The 19,037-nt window shown below is 41.8% G+C and overlaps 1 protein-coding gene across 8 annotated transcripts in view; it reads left to right on the top strand.

Annotated features, from left to right (window-relative positions):
• Window positions 1-14,334, top strand: part of NRG1 (neuregulin 1) — a gene marked incomplete at its 5' end in the record, with an annotated part of 1,032,208 nt that extends 1,017,874 nt beyond the window's left edge. For 3 of the 8 annotated variants that reach the window (XM_081221162.1, XM_081221159.1, XM_081221166.1), the window contains 6 exons: window positions 187-210; window positions 4,891-4,993; window positions 6,566-6,692; window positions 9,062-9,192; window positions 10,221-10,427; window positions 13,147-14,334. In XM_081221162.1, coding sequence (XP_081077288.1) covers window positions 187-210; window positions 4,891-4,993; window positions 6,566-6,692; window positions 9,062-9,192; window positions 10,221-10,427; window positions 13,147-13,798 — 1,244 coding nt within the window. In that variant the 3' untranslated portion in view covers window positions 13,799-14,334. Of the gene's footprint in view, window positions 1-186; window positions 211-4,890; window positions 4,994-6,565; window positions 6,693-9,061; window positions 9,193-10,220; window positions 10,428-12,606; window positions 12,749-13,146 lie in introns of all 8 variants that reach the window. The other 5 variants (XM_081221161.1, XM_081221160.1, XM_081221167.1 and 2 more) reach the window with 2 other exon arrangements.
• Window positions 14,335-19,037: the final 4,703 nt, after the last annotated feature.

Genomic DNA, 19,037 nt, shown 5'->3' with positions numbered 1-19,037 from the left:
TCCCTCTGTGGACTCATGGGGGCGTACCTGAGCACTGCTTCCTTAACCATCCGCCGTTTGTCTGTTCAATGTGCACGCAGAGCCATAATAGTCGTGTGTAATGTGTTTTGGAGTGCAGTGTATTGCTCTTTTCTGAAACTTTTTCCCTTTCTTTCTTTTTTTTTTGTCAACTTTCTGCATTGGCAGAGCATCTTGGGATTGAATTTATGGGTATGGACCAATCATCATTCCTTTTAGCCTGCAGAATTTAGAGCCTATGAGCTGAAACCCTTTCCCCCCCCCCTGTCTATTCTTCCCTTTCAGTTCCTAACTAATTTCCTTTCTCTTTAGAAGGGATCATACAGCTATAACAGTGATTTCTTTGCTTTCAATCTATGGTTAGTTTACCACCGTGGTACTGAGTGCAGCAGCTTTTAGATTCCCAGCTTTCACTTAGAGTTTAAAATCACCTTACCTGCTGCAAATTCACATATATCCCATGTTCTTTGACCCACTGGTTGATCTGGCCATGCTGTTATTTCCGAGCTGGGGTACGTTAGAGTGGTTTATAAGGCTGTAGGAAGAACCAAACCAGAAGGCTGAGAACAGAAGAAGCTTTACATACATCAGTGTAAGAACACTCCACATTTTAGGCTGATGGGAGCTTGACATACAATGTAAAAATCATCTATTAATATAGTAACATAGCTCTTAATCTGCAACATAATATTATATGCCTAGACTTGGATTACTCTGGTTTTCTGGAGATACTCAAGCACTGCTCTAGTCAATTTCATTATCTCATGAGCAAGGAAATAGAAAACAGAATGAAATAGCCTTGTGCTATTTTAGTTGGAAATTCTAGCACTAACAGAATTAAACTCGAGTCACTATATCCCAACAAGTAATCAAATAAGACATTTTCACACTGCAAATGTAAAATATCTCCTATGAGCATGGGAATTGGGGGCATACTTCTTTGGAAAGCCTTCACCCTAAAGAGTTGGGAGAAAAGGCCAGTCTTGGGAGGCAGGGGAAGCCATTCTATTCTTCCAGAGGCTCCACAGTGCAGGCCCCCAGGAACGTGACCATCAGTCAATAAAGCGATGTCCTGATTATAGGAATATCTGGTCCCCAACCAGCTGGTGTCAGTGACATCATGTGTTGAGAGCATCTTATAGCGGTTGCTTTCGTTTCAATGATAACATCACAGTCTACACCTAATGTACTTCCCATAATTTGTAGAAAATCAGGTTGTTACAAGCTCTATCCATTCCAGGGATAGAACCTCAATTAATTGCTCATTGCCCCCAAAAATATTCCAAGAGAAAACTATTCATTTGATGGGAATAGCCCCATGTTCATGGGAGTGGTCCTTTGCACATCAGAGAACATCACCCAAGAGTAAGGAACACAAGAGGTCCCACCAACATCCCGCAGGGGGCAGGCGGTCCACACGAGGGGAGTTCTCTATTCAGGTTACTTTCCTCGGGATAAAAATTATCCCACTTCTAAAAAGGCTTATTGGCCTTACCTGAAAGGAAGAAAAAAATACCACCATCACCTCCCCTCTTCTCCCTAACAGCATCTTTCCTGCTTTATTACTTTAGGGTATAATTATTAAATTTAATATTTCTCTTCCCAAACAATGAAGTAGGGTGATGGATATTTCAGATGTATAACCTCCCTCAGTAAGATCTGAAGGGTTAGTAAAGGCACACTGATGTGGTACCCACACCAGGAGTTACCTTGGTAACCTTAAGGTTTGACCTCTCAAGGGTAAACCTTCCAGAGGTTCCAAAGTCCCCAGCCAGCCAGAACATTGCATCCTTAAGGAAAATCAGACTTTAAAGGTCAATTAAAATTGAGACAGCCAAGGCTTCTGTCTCTTGGCCTAGCCAGATCAGTCTGAAAAACATGCTTGATCTGGTTCATTCAATGCATACAGCCAAACCATAAAGACTCAGAAGTGTTTCAACTCATTAAGGCAGATCCGCCAACGAGCCTGATGGATTCTTTTTTTCAACACTGCCTCTAATCTGTTCTTGTCCTATTGACCCTGTCACACTAGGAAAAAAATAAGGGGGGGAAAGCGTTTCTTAAAAAACTCATTGTTTATGTTATTGTTCATCAATTATTTCTCTTTGAACACATTTATTTTGTGAGGGTCACCTGATCTAGTAAACCATTGGAAAATCAGAAACTTAGATGAAAAACATTTAATGCAAACATGCTGATGTGAATACAGAATCCTAATCCACATCTGTGTTCTAGGGTCCTTGGTTTTAATTAGTTCATTTAGCACTTTTCTTTTGCCCTTTGGCCTTTACTGGGCTGCCTTTCTATTTCCATGATTGATTTTCCTGGAAAAACTCTGTCTTCTGACATAACCTAGGAAGAATGGGCAAGTCATCATATACGATTTGTTCACAAACCCAAATCAGTCTATTTTATAATTAACAACCACCAAAAAACTTGCCAAAGAGTCCGTGAGAGGCACGATGCCTTTCCCCCTGTGGCCCTTGGCTAGGTCCTCTTTTTGCAGTGTGCAGAAGCAATTTCCCAGGTTTTTCTAAAGATAGAATGGGAAGATGGCAATGCTACCAAGTGCTTGTCATTTGAAAAGAAGAAAAAAATAGAGTAAGCGAAAGAGGTATAGTAGGGTCTTCATTTTCTAGGCTATGATACTTTTACACTTCGGGTTTGTAACCAGTTCATCACAACCAAAGGATCCTTGCTCTGTGTCCTGCATCCCTGGAGAAGGACCAGTGGGGTGATGCCTTTGCTGTTTAGACTTAGTGCTGAAAACTGATCCGGGTGCCCGGTCCAGGCGGAGGCCCCAGGGGCATCAGCTCACAGATTAACACCTTATGAAATTGAATTCCCTGTCCTGTGGCTATGTGGGAGGGGAGTTAGGAAGCAGCAGACACTCACAATTAACATACAAGCATCCACGTGCCACTTCCTCATTTGACTTTTGCGGCACAAAACTACGTGACACCGCTCTATGTCTCCTGGTCCGTTGTCGCCCCGCAATGCACCAGCTGCTTTGCTTTCTAATTGTGGCTTCCACGTGACCGCCAGTCTAGGTTAGGAGTTATGCTGTATGGGATAACCCTTCCAAATCTGCTTCCACCTTTCCTCCCACCCCAGCACTTCCTCCCTCTGGTTTTCTTTTATGTATTTATTTTTCTTCCCTTAGTACCAGGCATGCTGTGCCAGGGACTTCAGATCGCTCCTTCACTTCTTAACCTTGTTTTCCCTCCTACCTGGCTTCCTCCCTCTCTCCGTCATTCTGTCAGCCCGTCTGTCCTCTCAGTTTGTTTCTTTTCCACTTCCAACACTTTTGGTTTGTTTTTGTATAATCTCTGCAGCATTCTGGTCTCTTTTACCCGCTGACTTCTTTCTCTTCCTCCTGTTAATAATCAGTGCTCTTATTAATTTGATTTGACAATGTTCCTGACCTGTTAACTGGAATTTGATTACCATGGGCTTGGCTTGTAGGAAATGTTTTGTTTAATGATAACGTCTACTGTATCATAGAAATTACATTGGCACTTTTTCATTTCAAGAAGACTTCCAGCGACTTGCCCTCTCTCAGTAGAGAAAAAAAAGTGTGGTTGCTGAGACAGAGAATGTAAACTGAAAATGTTCCATAAGGCCCCATGTGGATGTCCAGATAAGAGACCTTCATCGGTAAAATATTCCCCAGTTCTTGACCAGCTTGTTAATCAGAAGAGCAAATACAGCTCACACCGCTTATTATGCATCAGTTGAGTTCTCTTTCTCATTGAACTCGTGAATATCTCCCAATAATACTTGTGATTGGACTGGCTGGAAGCTTAGCTCCTAAGAGGATCAGGCTCACCATTAAATCAGCCAATCTTGTTAAGAACCCGACCTGCCATAGTGTAAGCAAGTTAGCCCCACAAAACCCGATTTGCAAATAGAAAGCCTTCCAGGAAACAGAAACTGGTTGCATTGGGGGCACAGCAGTAATTTCAGCTGAAAGTTCTAAGCATCCCATCTCCTTAGTGCAACCGACATTAGCTAACTTGCCAAGTTGGTCAATGCAGGAGAGTACAATCTATTTCAAATCATGTATCATTTGCACCAGTGGTTTTGTAGTGCCATAAATTAGGTCTCTGAGTACAACTGGTGAAGTAATCATAATTGTTCCTCAAAGGACAAATCTTCATCATGGCCCAGGACGGGACGATCCCACCCATCATACTGGGGTTTCTCTGATACAGTGCCCTGCTACTCCATGCCATGTTGCTTACGTTCCCATGTTACTGTTAAATCATAGGGATCCTGCATCAGTTTTGTTGCTAACTACAAGTCAAGCTCATGTTTGCAAATGTCTTTGATTTTCTTTTTTTTTGTTGTTAGAAGTGGCTCTTTGTAAAGACCACAGGAATAGGAAATAGCTGGGAAATCCAAAGAGGCTCAGAGTGAGGGAGGGGAGGGGGCTGGGAGGATGGGAAGAAGGAAAGGAGAAGGAGGCGGGTCCCAGTGGTGCCAATGCTGGCTCCTTTTACTGGTGTTGATTCCTGTTGTCTTTGCAAGAGATTTTTTAAAAAAAATAAAATCTACCGTTTTAACCAAATCATTATTTTATAATTAATGTTTATGATTTGCCAGTTTAGTACATATATATCTATCACTTATCATTAAAGTAACTGAATAATATCATTTTGTAAATTATAAATGGCCCCCAACGGGCTTTGCCATTTTATGCTCAAAATGTAGTGCAGATTATGCTGCACCTTAAGTACATCTGCAAGAGGAGTGAAGTGTCCCATGTGTATTTTCTTGTGAACATGGACAATACAGCATGCCAACTGTTCAGTTGTAAGTCCTGGCAAGGGTCAGGGACCTTTGGTGACGTCTGCTCTCGTCCCTTTCCAGAAGCGGAGGAGCTCTACCAGAAGCGAGTGCTCACCATCACCGGCATCTGCATCGCGCTGCTTGTGGTGGGCATCATGTGTGTGGTGGCCTACTGCAAAACCAAGTAAATGTCCTCCTCACCCCCTCGCTCCTTACCGCACAGACAGCCTGGCCGGCAAGCTCCCCAGCCTAGTCTTGAAAAAAGGGGGTGGGCACCACAGAGGGATTTTCTCCTTATTTTTGTTACCCCTGAATAATCCATTTTGAGGACCTTTCCTAATCACACACATTAGAAAGCTTTGCCTATTTGTGTGAAAGTGTTCAGAAGACTTCTGATAATTGACCACAGTCCCATGACCGAAGAAAGGATGGGAGGGGCAGGGTTGCACAGGGACACACGCGGGTGTCTGTGGACACGTCCAACTGTACTCAGACTTAGGGGATAAAGGGAGCATTTGGTGCTGTTTGAAATGCAGGGGTTTTTCTAAACATGATCGTGATGAATTTTCAATTCCATCTAATTAGATGACTGGTTCCAATGCTCCCAAAATGAGAGATGTACAAAAGGAATCTCACAGGAGGAGAATCAAGCAAAACTTGCTTTGAAAGAATAAAAGAGAAACATGAAAACAGATTTGTGTTCGCTTTGTTGGTCCTTTAAGCTGGGTTCATGTTAACAAATACAATTACCGTTTGACGTGAATTCTTTTCATTTTTCTCTCATACATAGAACTTCTACTTCAAGGCTGAAATAATGTTATTAACAGTTTTGTTTTATTTTGTCACTTCATCATATAAAATCTTGAGCCAAAACTAGTCATGGGACTAATATTACGATCCAAGTTGAGGAACAAAGACAATATGCTCTTATGGCATAAAAGTAAGGGCATGGTTGGCATTTTCTTAATGTCCCAGGATTTAGTATGTTGCCAGAACTGAGCAAGCGATAGAGATAAATAAGCCTTCACGGAATCCACCTTATGAGTCTTATTACATTCAATCTGAATATGTGAATATTCATTCCCTAGTTACAGAAGAAAGTGGTAATAGAGTAGGATCATATTATAATTGTGCCAGAATCTACCGGCAAAATAAGTACGTATCTTCACTCACGTACAGTTTTGTTAACAGTTTTGTTTTATTTTGTCGCTTCATCATATAAAATCTTGAGCCAAAACTAGTCATGGGACTAATATTATGATCCAAGTTGAGGAACAAAGACAATATGCTCACATACAGTTCTATACATACACACACTGTGTGATGCACAGATGCACAGATTCAACACTAACTGCATTTTCTTGAAAGACACACAGGCAAAACTATAAATGAAATCAACCTTGTCAGTTGCATAGCATGAATTGTTACCTAAGACAAATGACCATCGGTAAGACTTAGGCAAAGATGGATTGATTAGGAAAGTTGGGGTATTAGCCACCTCTCAACTTGACTTGTCTTCTTTTTTTTTCTTATCTCTCAGCAGTCCAGTTCAATTTCTGTAAGAATCCCATGCAGCTTCTTAAATCTACTTGCTAAGAATAGGTGATTCCCCTCCTGAGATGAAGTGGCACCCCCTCCCTCCTCCTCCCTCCCTCCCAATCCACTGCCTTGAGTTGTGTGTTGGTAGAAGAAAGAATTGACTGTACTGAAAAATGTAAACAATAGAAAAAATAAATGCTCCTTTTTTCCTATCCAGGAAGCAACGGAAAAAGCTTCACGACCGGCTTCGGCAGAGTCTTCGCTCTGAACGAAACAACATGGTGAACATAGCCAACGGGCCCCATCACCCCAATCCACCTCCCGAGAATGTGCAGCTGGTGAATGTATGTTGACTCTGGCCAGTGGAAAAGCTCAGCATCTCTCCTCTGTTCAGGCACCTTGAAGTTTATTTTCTAAAGCTCTTAGGCTCTTAGCTGCTGCCATTAATCACCAGGGCTTCCAGGAATCCAAGGTCTCGCCAAGAGAAAATAACGGGAACATTTTTTTAAGTGGATTTGGTGACTGTAAAACCAGCACGTTTCCTCTTAGAAAGTGTTCATTAAGGGATCGGAATAATCATGTTGGTTTTGTTCTGTAGGGAAACCATAACCAGAAGAAAGAACAGAAAAAAAAAAAGAAAGAAAAATAATAAAATTCATGATACAAGAATCAGAAGGAAATGCTTTATTTTTTTTATACTTTGGAAATGAAGGCTGCTTCAGTCTAACTGATTAGCCCTGATAACTGAACTAAAGGCTCTAGAGTCATTTATTTTTTTTATTAGACTCATTTGTCTGTGCCTGATGATTTACTGATTCTGATTAACAAAGGGAGATATTAGGGCAGGAAAAGGTCGAGGCCATTACCACACTTGCTTCTCAGTAGCCAAACTAGAAGAATTTAATACTTTCCAACTCTTTCTACATGAGGCCAAGCCGTCCAGAGGAAATACATCCTTCATCATTCGAAAATATATTTTTTAAATTTATGAAGCATTCAGTTTTTAAATATAATGAAGTCATCAAGTATTAGATTCTGAGAGTCTTTACGTAGCTTTTTTTTACAGATAAGGGCCAGGGCAGAGCTGGACTCAGCTTTCCTGGCTTCTGGAGTTTTACCTTCCTACTCCACCATCATTCTTCTTGTTTTCTTCATTCCCCTCTGATGTTTGGCTTTTTATAGGCGAAGCTGGAAAATTATATTGCAGTACCATTTTCTATCCTATAGTCAAAGATGGGTATTGTGTGGAGCAAATCTATCAAAGCCCCAAGTTCAGGGTTGCTGGAGGTTCAACCACCAGCAAGTCTTGTAGGAAAGACCAACAGGAGACTGTTCCGTGCTGATACATTAACATCTTTGCTGCTTTCCTCCCCCTACCAGTATGTTCATTGGAATGTTCTGCACAGTTGCTAAATTCATTCACTACTGACACACCTATAATCTGTCACTTTATATAATACATAAGAGGCAGAATGACTGCTTGGATTCCAATTAGGGCTCAAGCTATGATACTGTGAGCTTTAACTTTTCTAAACCCTGTCTCTTCCTCATAAAAATAATACCGACTTCAAAAAGTTCTTGCGGGCATTAAAAAGATAATCCATATAAAACACTTAGCCCAGTGGCATCTAGTGAGTGTTGTATAATTTTTAAACATGATTTTCATTAGATTCACTGAGCTTACATTGCCTTCCAAGGTGCAAGAGTCATTTGGTACGCAGACTAAAAATAGATCGTTACATATGACAGTGCTATCTTTCTTTTCCTTAAAGCAAAGATCCACATGGAATAACCTTTCCATGGTTAAGAGAACCAGCCATAATTTCAAGCATAATTCAAGTTGCATTTTTTTTTTGGTTTCCACGAATATATCAGGTTCTTTTAGAGCCCATAACCCATCAGATTATTTCATCTAAGACTATTTCATCTAAGACTATTCCTATCTGTGTCTTTACCTGTTATTTAACTCAATTTGGTGTAAATACTAACAGTGTTTAAAAGACAATTTAAAGATGTCCCTCTCTCACTAATAAAAGGCGGTAATAGCTACTGTGATTTGGTGGTGAAAATAAAGTAGAATCTACTTGCACTAAATATAAGGCCCTCTATCATATGGTTTGTCAAGATGTGTAACCTTGACAGCTGTTGTTAAGTCTTTCAAATCTCTCAGTAGCCCTGTTAGTCTTATCACTGACAAGTTAAAAATTTCAACGATATCATTAGGGCACCATGGGCACTGAGAAATTAAAAGAGAAAGGAAGATTCAAGACAGAACTGTTTTCATTCTTCTAGTGACTTGAAATTTGAAACAAGATGAACCATCTCTGTTCTTTTGTTTCACTCAAATATCTGTTCGTCGTTTTTTATTTGCAACAACTATTACAAAAATAAGTATTGGGCAGACTTTTGTATTGATTTCTAGTCATGTTATCAATTGGAAACGAAAGAGAAGAAACAGGTCTGTTTCTGATAAAGTGTAGTTGTGATTGTAGGACCTACATTGCATGCGTATCCAAAGAGCACTCCATCAACTCCATTTACCTAATTTAAAGACCACAGTAGCTGGGATAGGTTTTGTCATCTGGCCACTGGAAAAATATAATTTATTATAAAGCCTGGGTATTAGAAGAAGAGATTTTTGTGTGTGTGCATGTGACATCGTTAGCATTTTGACTTCCCTAAATCTTCAAGTTGTGTCTCTTTGTTTATCCAGCAATACGTATCTAAAAATGTCATCTCCAGCGAGCATATTGTCGAGAGAGAGGCGGAGACGTCTTTCTCCACCAGTCACTACACTTCGACAGCTCATCACTCCCCTACTGTCACCCAGACTCCCAGTCACAGGTATGAGAATAAAAAATCACATGGCATTTCTCTAAGAACGAATCTTTTTTTTTTTTTTTTGCGGTAGGCGGGCCTCTCACTGCTGTGACCTCTCCCGTTGCGGAGCACAGGCTCCGGACGCGCAGGCTCAGCGGCCATGGCTCACGGGCCCAGCCACTCCGCGGCATGTGGGATCCTCCCGGACCGGGGCACGAACCCGTGTCCCGTGCATCGACAGGCGGACGCTCAACCACTGCGCCACCAGGGAAGCCCAAGAGCGATTCTTTACACATTGTCTTTTGCTCTCACTGCCTACAAAAGGGACAGGAGGTACTTAGGAGGCAGTGAGGTACAGTAGAATGTATGGCTTGGAACAAAAACAGACTTTGGACATCAAACCGGCTCTGCCGCTTAATTGCTGTTTGAATTTGAGCCTCAATTTTTCCGTTACCAGAATAAGGGGAAATAATAGCTGCCTTATAGGATCGTTGTTCCTTATTTTAGAGATCGTCTTTTCTCATGCCTGACCATTCACAGAATTACTACACTGGGAAGAGTTTGTCTTAGATGCCATATAATACTTAGAAGTTGACTTCTTCCGGTGGTTGGATTGCCCTGGGATATGCACATGAGAACCGGCTAAGTAGCTGAACCCTAAATTCTCAAATGCTCTGGTGATATCCGAATGGGTGCTACCAAGGGCAGCACTAGACTTCCAAATGAAGCCCATAAGACAAGTGTTTCCTTAATCTAAGACACTCAAGAACAGAGAGACTCTAAGAATACTTAGTACAAAACGGCATTTGGTAAATGTGTGTTGAATGGGTGAACACATGAATAAAGTGTATCCTTGCAAAGCCAGTCTAAACCAAGATCCTGTCTGTAGCAAGCATCTTTATAAACAATTCTATTCTGAGACAAGTAATACCGTAGTGAACTACTGATGCACCAGTCATTCGCAAGACTTGTCAGATCACTTCCTTTCATTCCCATGTGTGCCTATAATTAAAAATATATCTCTCTCTTTGCCTCTCCCATTTCCTCTGTAGCTGGAGCAACGGACACACTGAAAGCATCATTTCAGAAAGCCACTCTGTCATCGTGATGTCATCCATAGAAAACAGTAGGCACAGCAGCCCTACTGGGGGCCCAAGAGGACGTCTTAATGGCTTGGGAGGCCCTCGCGAGTGTAACAGCTTCCTCAGGCATGCCAGAGAAACCCCTGACTCCTACCGAGATTCTCCTCATAGTGAAAGGTAAAACCGAAGGGCAAAGCTACTACAGAGGAGAGAGCACCCCAGTAAGAGAATCCCCGTGAGCACCCGCGGGCCCACCTAAGGAACCCACTCTAATGAGAATAAGGGGCGTCAGTTGCCTGGTCTAGGAGTGCTCCTAGTTGATGGTGCCATCTTGGGGTTTGACTGAACTCACTGCTTCTGAGCTTCTTGCATCATCCCCGTGGTTGACAGGCAACAGACTCCTAAAAAGCTGGAATGATTCGACGTGGAAGGTGCAGCAAACTTGGAGTTCCTAGCTCTGACCTTAGGCTCAGACCCTCGGGGCGGGGGGAGGGGATGTGTCAGTTCCCTCAATTGTAACTTGAGAGCAGAATGCTGGCCTCAGTGATTGATCAGGACCCTTCTAGAATTCTAAGTGGCCAGTTATCCAAACTCTGGTCGAGCTGGACTCCTGGTCTCACGTGCTAACTCTTTCTTACCTTCCAGCCTCACTTAAATCAAATCAAGGGCTGTGTCATTGCTGACGGTTGTAGGGATGGCTTGCATCCTCCAGACAGTATCCCTTTATGGCACTCCAACAAGGGATGACTCGATAAATCTCTCGTATGCTTCTCCTCGCAGTCTTCACGGGAGGTTTTCAAGGCAGACATTGCCTTTGATGTGGCCCTTATTCCAGAATGTGTTGGCTTTCTTCTGGGGCTATAGGGTTGGGTCGGGGGTCAGTCACAACAAAGGTAGAATAAAGATCAGAGCGAAGTAAGCTGAAAGAGATGTTTCATAAGAATACTGAATTCATAGATTCTCCTGATCCATTTTCACGTAAACTGGGGGAGAAAGTTATACCCAACCAGCATTCCTAGCCCATCAGTAAGCTGTTACTTATTTGTTTTCAAATCCAGCAGGGTTTTGTCTGTTGGTTTGTTGGTTTGTTGACTTTATTGTCTTCTCAGTCTAATCTCTGACCACTTGCTAAAAGGTTTACATCATGCCGAAGCGATACTTACTTGGTTTTCATGGGTGGAGATAATTGTGATATACCCTTCCACTCAAGCACTGGGAAGTACTTACCTCAAAGAAGACCAGTTTGGAGCCTGCAGGTCATATAGAGCCTGCTGATTACCTTTTTTTCAAAAGCCTTTACCCCCAAATGGTATTTCAGAGTTTTATGGAATTAGTGGTTGCTCTGTAACTCATCTATGAAAAAGTAGACATGGTCCAAAACTGGTTTAATACATTAGTCTTAAATTCATGTAATTATATCTTTATGTATTAAGTCTGTCCTAATTCAGTCCTTTTAGAAACCTGAAAAAGTGTTTAGGGATAAATTCTGTCTTCATCACTACATGTGATATTTATCTTTAAAGGTTGACATTTCCCTGCTTCCTTTCATACCCCAGATATTATCTAGGACTGCAAAATATACCTGGACCTAGGCATCGTGGAGAGAAAAGACGAGTCACTTTTATGGGTTGATTGGATTTGGATTAGCATTTCTCAGAGCGCTTAATTTAAGTATCCCCGAAACAAAAAGTCTGGAGACTTGATCCCCCAATATTTCCATCTCTAGACACCTTCCCATTTTAGATCTCACTTCCATATGACTGAGATTCATGGCTGATAAGCACAAGAGTTCATAGGTTTCTTTTTTCTGTTAGCTAGAGTTCAGAAGATGGTGTCCTGTGTCATCACAGGTCATGTCAAATTAGCCTCTGCAAATGCCAATGTGAAGAAAAGAGTCCTTTAGTGCCCTGCATTGGTGACATTTTATCCAAGCTGAGAAATGTGACTCTGAATAAGCCACAGCTTTCTCATTGCCACATCAGGTCTTCTTGTTCTGGGGGAAGAAAGCACGATACGGTAAAAACAGTGCCCTCAGTGTCTAGACAACTAGATTCACTGAGCATTATCAGATGTAACATGACATAAGGCGACACGGTACAGCCCAGTCTTGAGCAGTCACAAAAGATGAGCCAGAGACGCATACAACGGTGGGCTTTGGAAGAGAGGTAGACCAGAGATTGGACATAACTATGAAGCCAAAAATAAGTTACCTTTGTATGTCATGGTCACTGGGATGGAGAGTTGCAAATTGAATGTTAAGAAGTAACATTTCATGGAAGAGTTAAAAAAGCACATAAATGTGTTACATTGTTATCAGGAATAAATCTAAGTTACTATGCTCTTTTTTTTTCATAAGACATAACCTTATAGCTGAGCTAAGGAGAAACAAGGCCCACAGATCCAAATGCATGCAGATCCAGCTTTCCGAAACTCAGCTTAGAGCTTCTTCCATTCCCCATTTGGGCTTCATTCTCTAAGACCCCTTGGCCTTTGGGAAGGTATAGTATTTAAGTAATACTTCTTTCCCTTCCAAATCCCTGAGCCTTGGTCCTGCTAAACTGAGAGGTTTCCAGGACCCGGCGCCCTCTTGTCTTAACTCACGTGCTTTTATTAAAATTCATGATGAGATCGAAAACCTCCAACGCTTTGATGAGCTAGGCAATTTAGCTGATCTTTGCATGCACCCCTGTGAGGAGACTCTTGGCTACCTAATTTGAGATTCCAAGGGTGCTGAATGTCCTAGTGTAACAACCGAGAAGTGTACGATGAATAGAAATTCTCTGAGGAGGATATCTGATGATGATATTGTGAACTATGCCCCCTGACCCCCACCCCCACCCCTGCTCTATGGCTCTCATTCCACCACACTTATGCAGGGTATTCTGTGCTCACACAGGTTTGTATCAGCAATGACCACCCCGGCTCGTATGTCACCTGTAGATTTCCACACGCCAAGCTCCCCCAAATCGCCCCCTTCGGAAACGTCTCCACCCGTGTCCAGCACGACGGCGTCCGTGCCCTCCATGGCAGTCAGTCCCTTCGTGGAAGAAGAGAGACCCCTGCTTCTTGTGACACCACCATGGCTGCGGGAGAAGGAGGGCCAGCACGCTCAGCAATTCAACTCCTTTCACTGCAACCCCGCGCATGAGAGCAACAGTCCACCCCCTAGCCCCCTGAGGATAGTGGAGGATGAGGAGTATGAAACGACCCAGGAGTATGAACTGACTCAAGAGCCAGTTAAGAAACTCACCAACAGCCGGCGGGCCAAAAGAACCAAGCCCAATGGTCATATTGCCCACAGATTGGAAATGGACAGCAACACAAGCGCTGAGAGCAGTAACTCAGAGAGTGAAACAGAGGATGAAAGAGTCGGAGAAGATACACCTTTCCTGGGCATACAGAACCCCCTGGCAGCCAATGTTGAGGCAGCCCCTGCCTTCCACCTGGCTGACAGCAGGACTAACCCAGCAGGCCGCTTCTCTCCGCAGGAAGAATTGCAGGCCAGGCTGTCCGGTGTAATCGCTAACCAAGACCCTATTGCTGTATAAAACCGAAATAAACCCATAGATTCACCTGTAAAACTTTATTTTATATAATAAAGTATTCCACCTTAAATTAAACAATTTATTTTATTTTAGCAGTTCTGCAAATAGAAAACAGGAAAAAAAATCTTTTATAAATTAAATATATGTATGTACAAATGTGTTATGTGCCATATGTAGCAATTTTTTACAGTATTTCCAAACGAGAAAGATATCAATGGTGCCTTTATGTTATGTTATGTCGAGAGCAAGTTTTGTACTGTTCCTGTGATTGCTTTGTCACAGTATTTCAGCAAACCCTCTCCCACCCCCGCATATTCCGTTTTTGCTGGCTTCTTGTGCATTGCATTATGATGTTGACTGGATGTATGATTTACAGGATTTGCAACTGTCCCTCTGTTTGCTTCAAGTGGTACTCAATCAGTACGTCTTGTAATGGCACATCCATCCAAATACTCCCCTCTGTATGAAATATTCTTTTGCTTTCAGTATATGAGATGAGTTGCGTCTACTACTCTGCCAGCCAAAGGTTTGCTTCACTGGGCTCTGAGATAATAGTAGGTCCAGCAGCATGCTACTATTAATTACAGCAGGAAACTGCATTAAGTCATGTTAAATATTAGGAAGAAAGTAATATTGTGATTTTTTTTCAAAAACTGTATGATTCATCAGAAGACAGCTTGCTTGACAAAAGGAGCTACGATTTACTTTATTTGGATTGATTTTTTTTTTTCGGCCACAAAAAAGCAAGTTTTCAGGATAGCAAAGAAAATGGGTTCTGGCTACCGATCAGGGTAAAAATCCAACCCCTAAGTCGAGGACTCGGTTTCACTTTCTCTCTCTGGGGGAATGATACAGCGGCTCATCTAGCTGAAGAGCAAACCATGGCTGAAAAAGGTGCAATCGTTCCTGACTTGTGTTTTTCACTGATTTTGGAGCTAGTGACCAGTTGTGTCTTCTTGGCTCAAGGACAGACATATTATGGCACAAAAACCCCAGCTTCAACAGCACACTCAGCAATTTGTCTGAAATATTTCTCGAGTGAAATGTGCCTGCTGTATATACTGGTGACGTCATCGTAGGGAAATTCTTCTTAGATTGTTTAGAGGAGTGAATATATAGAAGACATGGGGGAGAGCAGCTGCGTGACTTGGTTAGTAATTTTTAAGTTTTTTTGACCATTCCTTTGTCCTCATTATTTTTCTCATTTTTCAATGTTGCCTTGATTAAGTCATAACTATGCATGAACATTTTTGTCAGGAATGGCCAGCCTGCATGTGATTTGTGATTAGTAAGAACCTCCTACGAGTGATGATTCACCAGGAAATGGCAATAGTCTTGGAAAGATTGCACCTTTCCTTGCAGAAATGACTCCCACCTGTGTGCTAACCTCTCTGTTTACAGCTGTATCACCCGTTTTCCCCCTTTCTTACTTTTTTACTTTACTGTCACAAAAACAGGATTAAGATGGGTCTATACTTTGCACGTTCACTCGGGATTGCCAATCCAAGGAAAGCCTATAGGTAGAAACATTTGAAATAACTGCTAATCCAGGAAAATAAGAGAATTTTTTAAAAAAAGAAACCACAGCACCATTTCTGTCAAATTGGGCTGGAGCTTTACTTAGGTTCCAAGTGGCCTCCTAGGAGCCATGGAACAAAATGGGGAACAGGTTAGCAGGGGGTTCAAAATACCAGACATGAAGTCAAGGAGAGAGACCCTTCTTGTTTGCAGGTGAACTGAATCTATTTCTTCACCAAATCTCTATGTTAAAATTAAAGGGAAGAAGTGACATGCAAGGAGGTCTTAGAAGAAAAATGCAGGCTGAGCATGAGTCATGTCATTAAGCTCCTAAGTGTTTCTACAATCCACAGAGACACCTGTCTACAGGTCCTTGAAGTTATTCTTAGTATTTGGTATCCCAAGCATCCTTCATGGCTCCATGCCACTTTCTCTGTGCTCAGCAGTGTCCTCATGTGCTTGTTCACCTCTCCTAAGGAGCCCCTGACAACTCTCCAGGTTGCACTGATTTCCCAGTTCTGTAGAATCAGTAAGCTCATGGCGGGGAGAGAAAGCAGTCAACGTGAAGAGGTTCTCTAAATTACTCTAATATTGCATTTGAAGACCTTGACTCATTCTTAGACTATTTCAATAAAAAAAAATTCCTACTGTAATTAAAACTCTAAAATTTCTGTTTCAAACTCTTCAGGCATTGGAGTCCCATTCTGGAGAATTTCAGGAATAAATAAAATCTTCTGTTGAGAGCAATGAACAACATTTTCCTCAGTATGAAAAATCACTGTAAATTTTCAGGTTGCAAAAATAGATGAAAATTGAGAGGAAATTTTCTTTCCAACTTGGTTCTGGTCACTCACCGAGGTGGCGTATCAGTTGGGACAGGCTTTCTGTCCATAGAATGAGAGGTTCCCTTGATAGGAAAGGTCAGCTGACTCCTCAGGGCTACCTGCTGTGGCCCCCAGATTTGGGTTCACAGGGGCATCTCCAGGATGTTTAAATGCCACCATCCCTGTTTATAAACTCAGGAGTGCAGTGGCAATCCAAAGGAGTGTGAACCTACATTCCCCGCATACGGGAAACTTTCATGGGTCTTCAGGTAGCAGAAATTGCCCAGAAGTTTGACAGTGACTTTGTTTCCTGGGTCTGAAATCATATCCCGCTGAGGAATATGGAGTGGAGCATAGTATATGAAAAACTCCTTTTTCTCACGCCAGATTCCTTTACTACCGTACTCTCTCTCCTTGCCTGGTAGAGCTTTTGTTTTTGAGAGTACCTGGACAGTCTCGTGCTTTCTACAAAATGGCACTCTGCCTGGGTATTTATGAATGTGTCCCAAAGAGCAACATGCCGTATCTTCCTTATTTAAGTGTGACTGTCTTGAGACAGTTTATCCAGGGTCATTTGCTCAGTAACTTTTTTTTTTTTTTTTTTTTTGGTCCGGGGTTGAAAGGTGCATGGCTCACATTGGTGAAAATAAGGAAGACCTAGTTTTACCTTTTAGTCCTGGCTGCTTCCCACCAGCCACAAAGATTTCTATCTACAAAGACCCATGAAACACTGCAGAGAGATGCAGTCAAAAGGGAATGGCCACATATCACAAGTTCTATTATATATTCTTTTGTAAATACACATTGTACATTACTTGGATGTTTCCCTAAATCATTTACTGTCTTTATGAGTTCATGTCAGTTTTTTTTTTTACTCTCTCAACTTACTATGTAACATTGTAAATAACATAATGTCCTTTATTATTTATATTTAAACAAACACCTAACATAGAGTTGTTTTCATATAAGTTTAAGATAAATGTCAAAAATATATGTTTTTTTGGTTTTTCTTTGCTTTAAAATTATGTATCTTTTCCTTTTTCTTTTTGTTTTTAAAGAATAATTTATTGTTCAGGAGAAAGAATGTATATGTAATTGAAACTATTTGAAGAATGCACATTTGAAGGCCGTGAGGTACTGATAAACTAAAGAATTTATTATCCAACATACTAAGCAATAAGTAATTGTGATTTATTTAAAAAGTTTTGTTCATTTTCCATGGAAGACAATACTGCAATAAAAATGCTACTCTGTGGAGATCTGGGAGTGTGGGTCAACAGACAAATTGTCCAGTCTGTTGGACTAGCACCTTGCCTTTTACTGTGACGGTTTTGCTAATTTAGGACTGTGTTTGATGGATCCCATGATCATCTTGTCTGTCCGTTGCTTTGGCCCCCCTGCCTATTCTTGAATCATCTTCTGCCTGTTGAGTCTGCCTACTACTGTGTACCTTGTTGAAGGAGTCACAACCAAGCAATATGACACTTTCTTTCCCCCAGTTCCCCCGGCCCCTACACACAAGAACATATCAGAGAGGATATCACGATCGACTGGATCCTGCTTGTTATCATGCTCTGTACAGACAGCAAGTAACTTCTTCAGACTCATGGCAATGTCAGTGTGGAGACCCGTTCAGTCATGAAAGGGAAACTTGTTACCGTGGTCCAGAGAATCTGGTAGCCACTAAGGCGTAGAAGCAGCCAGTCAGAACCGGGCCCTGCTAAGCTCTCCTAGAGCTCTAGTAAATGTATTTTCTCCATCAGGTCCGTGATTTATCAATTCACAGTTTTAAGAGAAAATAAGTCTTCATTGGGTTCTTTCCTCCTCATTCTATCAGTAAAGCAAACTCAATGTCCATCCTAGTACTCAGGGAAGGGCCTATGCATGAGAAATTTCCCACATTCTAAGACTTAGTCATAGAAATGAGGGTATTCCTTTTCTTCTTGAAATTAGTCTAAACAGAACAAAAGCCATATTTTAGCAAATAGATACTTGCATGGGAGTTACTTTTTGTATATTTCAAGCCCCTTCCTCATTCCTCCAAATAGGATCAGGACTTCTGAAGTGTATGGAGTCGAGGTCAGCAATCCTTTGAGATGACCATAGGCTTCCTTCAGAGTCTGAGGGTACCCTGAGTCTTCCCACCTCCAAATCTGTGTGCAATTCCTATTACCTAGTGATAGATCCATTAGCATCATTTCCAAAGCAATCTGGATGTCTAGGAGATTCAAACAGGGGGCTTTGTGCCAGTTTTTTCTGTTTGTATTACCGAATTTCCAAAACTATTCAGAGTCCTCAGATTTGTATCAATGTTGATTTACACACAAACACACACACACATACAAATTCTTCACACACTATCCTGAAGTCATGACATTCACTCACCTGTCCAATCCACCCAACCAACCATTCAGCAAATCGAGGAGTGCACAGAATATTTAAAATTTAAAGATGAAGACACTTCCCTCTGTCTTCAACTTACAGCTGAGGCTTTGTCCATCCCCCGAACTGAAAACCACAAGCAGCTGTCTCAGTAATTTCGGTTAAAATCGAGTCCGTGAGACACACTGATATTGGCGGTAGAACCATGCAGGGTAGAGGGTGGTGTGGAGAGCAGCGAAGACACACACGTAGCCACGTTCAATATCTGGTTAATCATTACAATCCTGTTTACTTCACTCAGGTACTCTTGCATGTCAAACCCAGGCTGGCTCTGCAGACTAGCAAACAATCTGTCTTTGCAGCCTGTTGTCTTCCCCATCATTAGATTTCTTGGTTCTCTGTCCTTATGATAAATGACAAAGGGGCTTGAGGTCAGAGATTTGGGGTGAAGTGAGGCAATTCTGAAATCAAGAGGTTTGGGATGCTGGAAGGAGTGGAAATTTTTGATGATCTCATGT

Source organism: Mesoplodon bidens, assembly GCF_964165515.1.
Source record: "Mesoplodon bidens genome assembly, chromosome: 20".
Classification (NCBI taxonomy): Eukaryota; Metazoa; Chordata; class Mammalia; order Artiodactyla; family Ziphiidae; genus Mesoplodon; species Mesoplodon bidens.
This window is presented reverse-complemented; position numbering and strand designations above follow the sequence as displayed.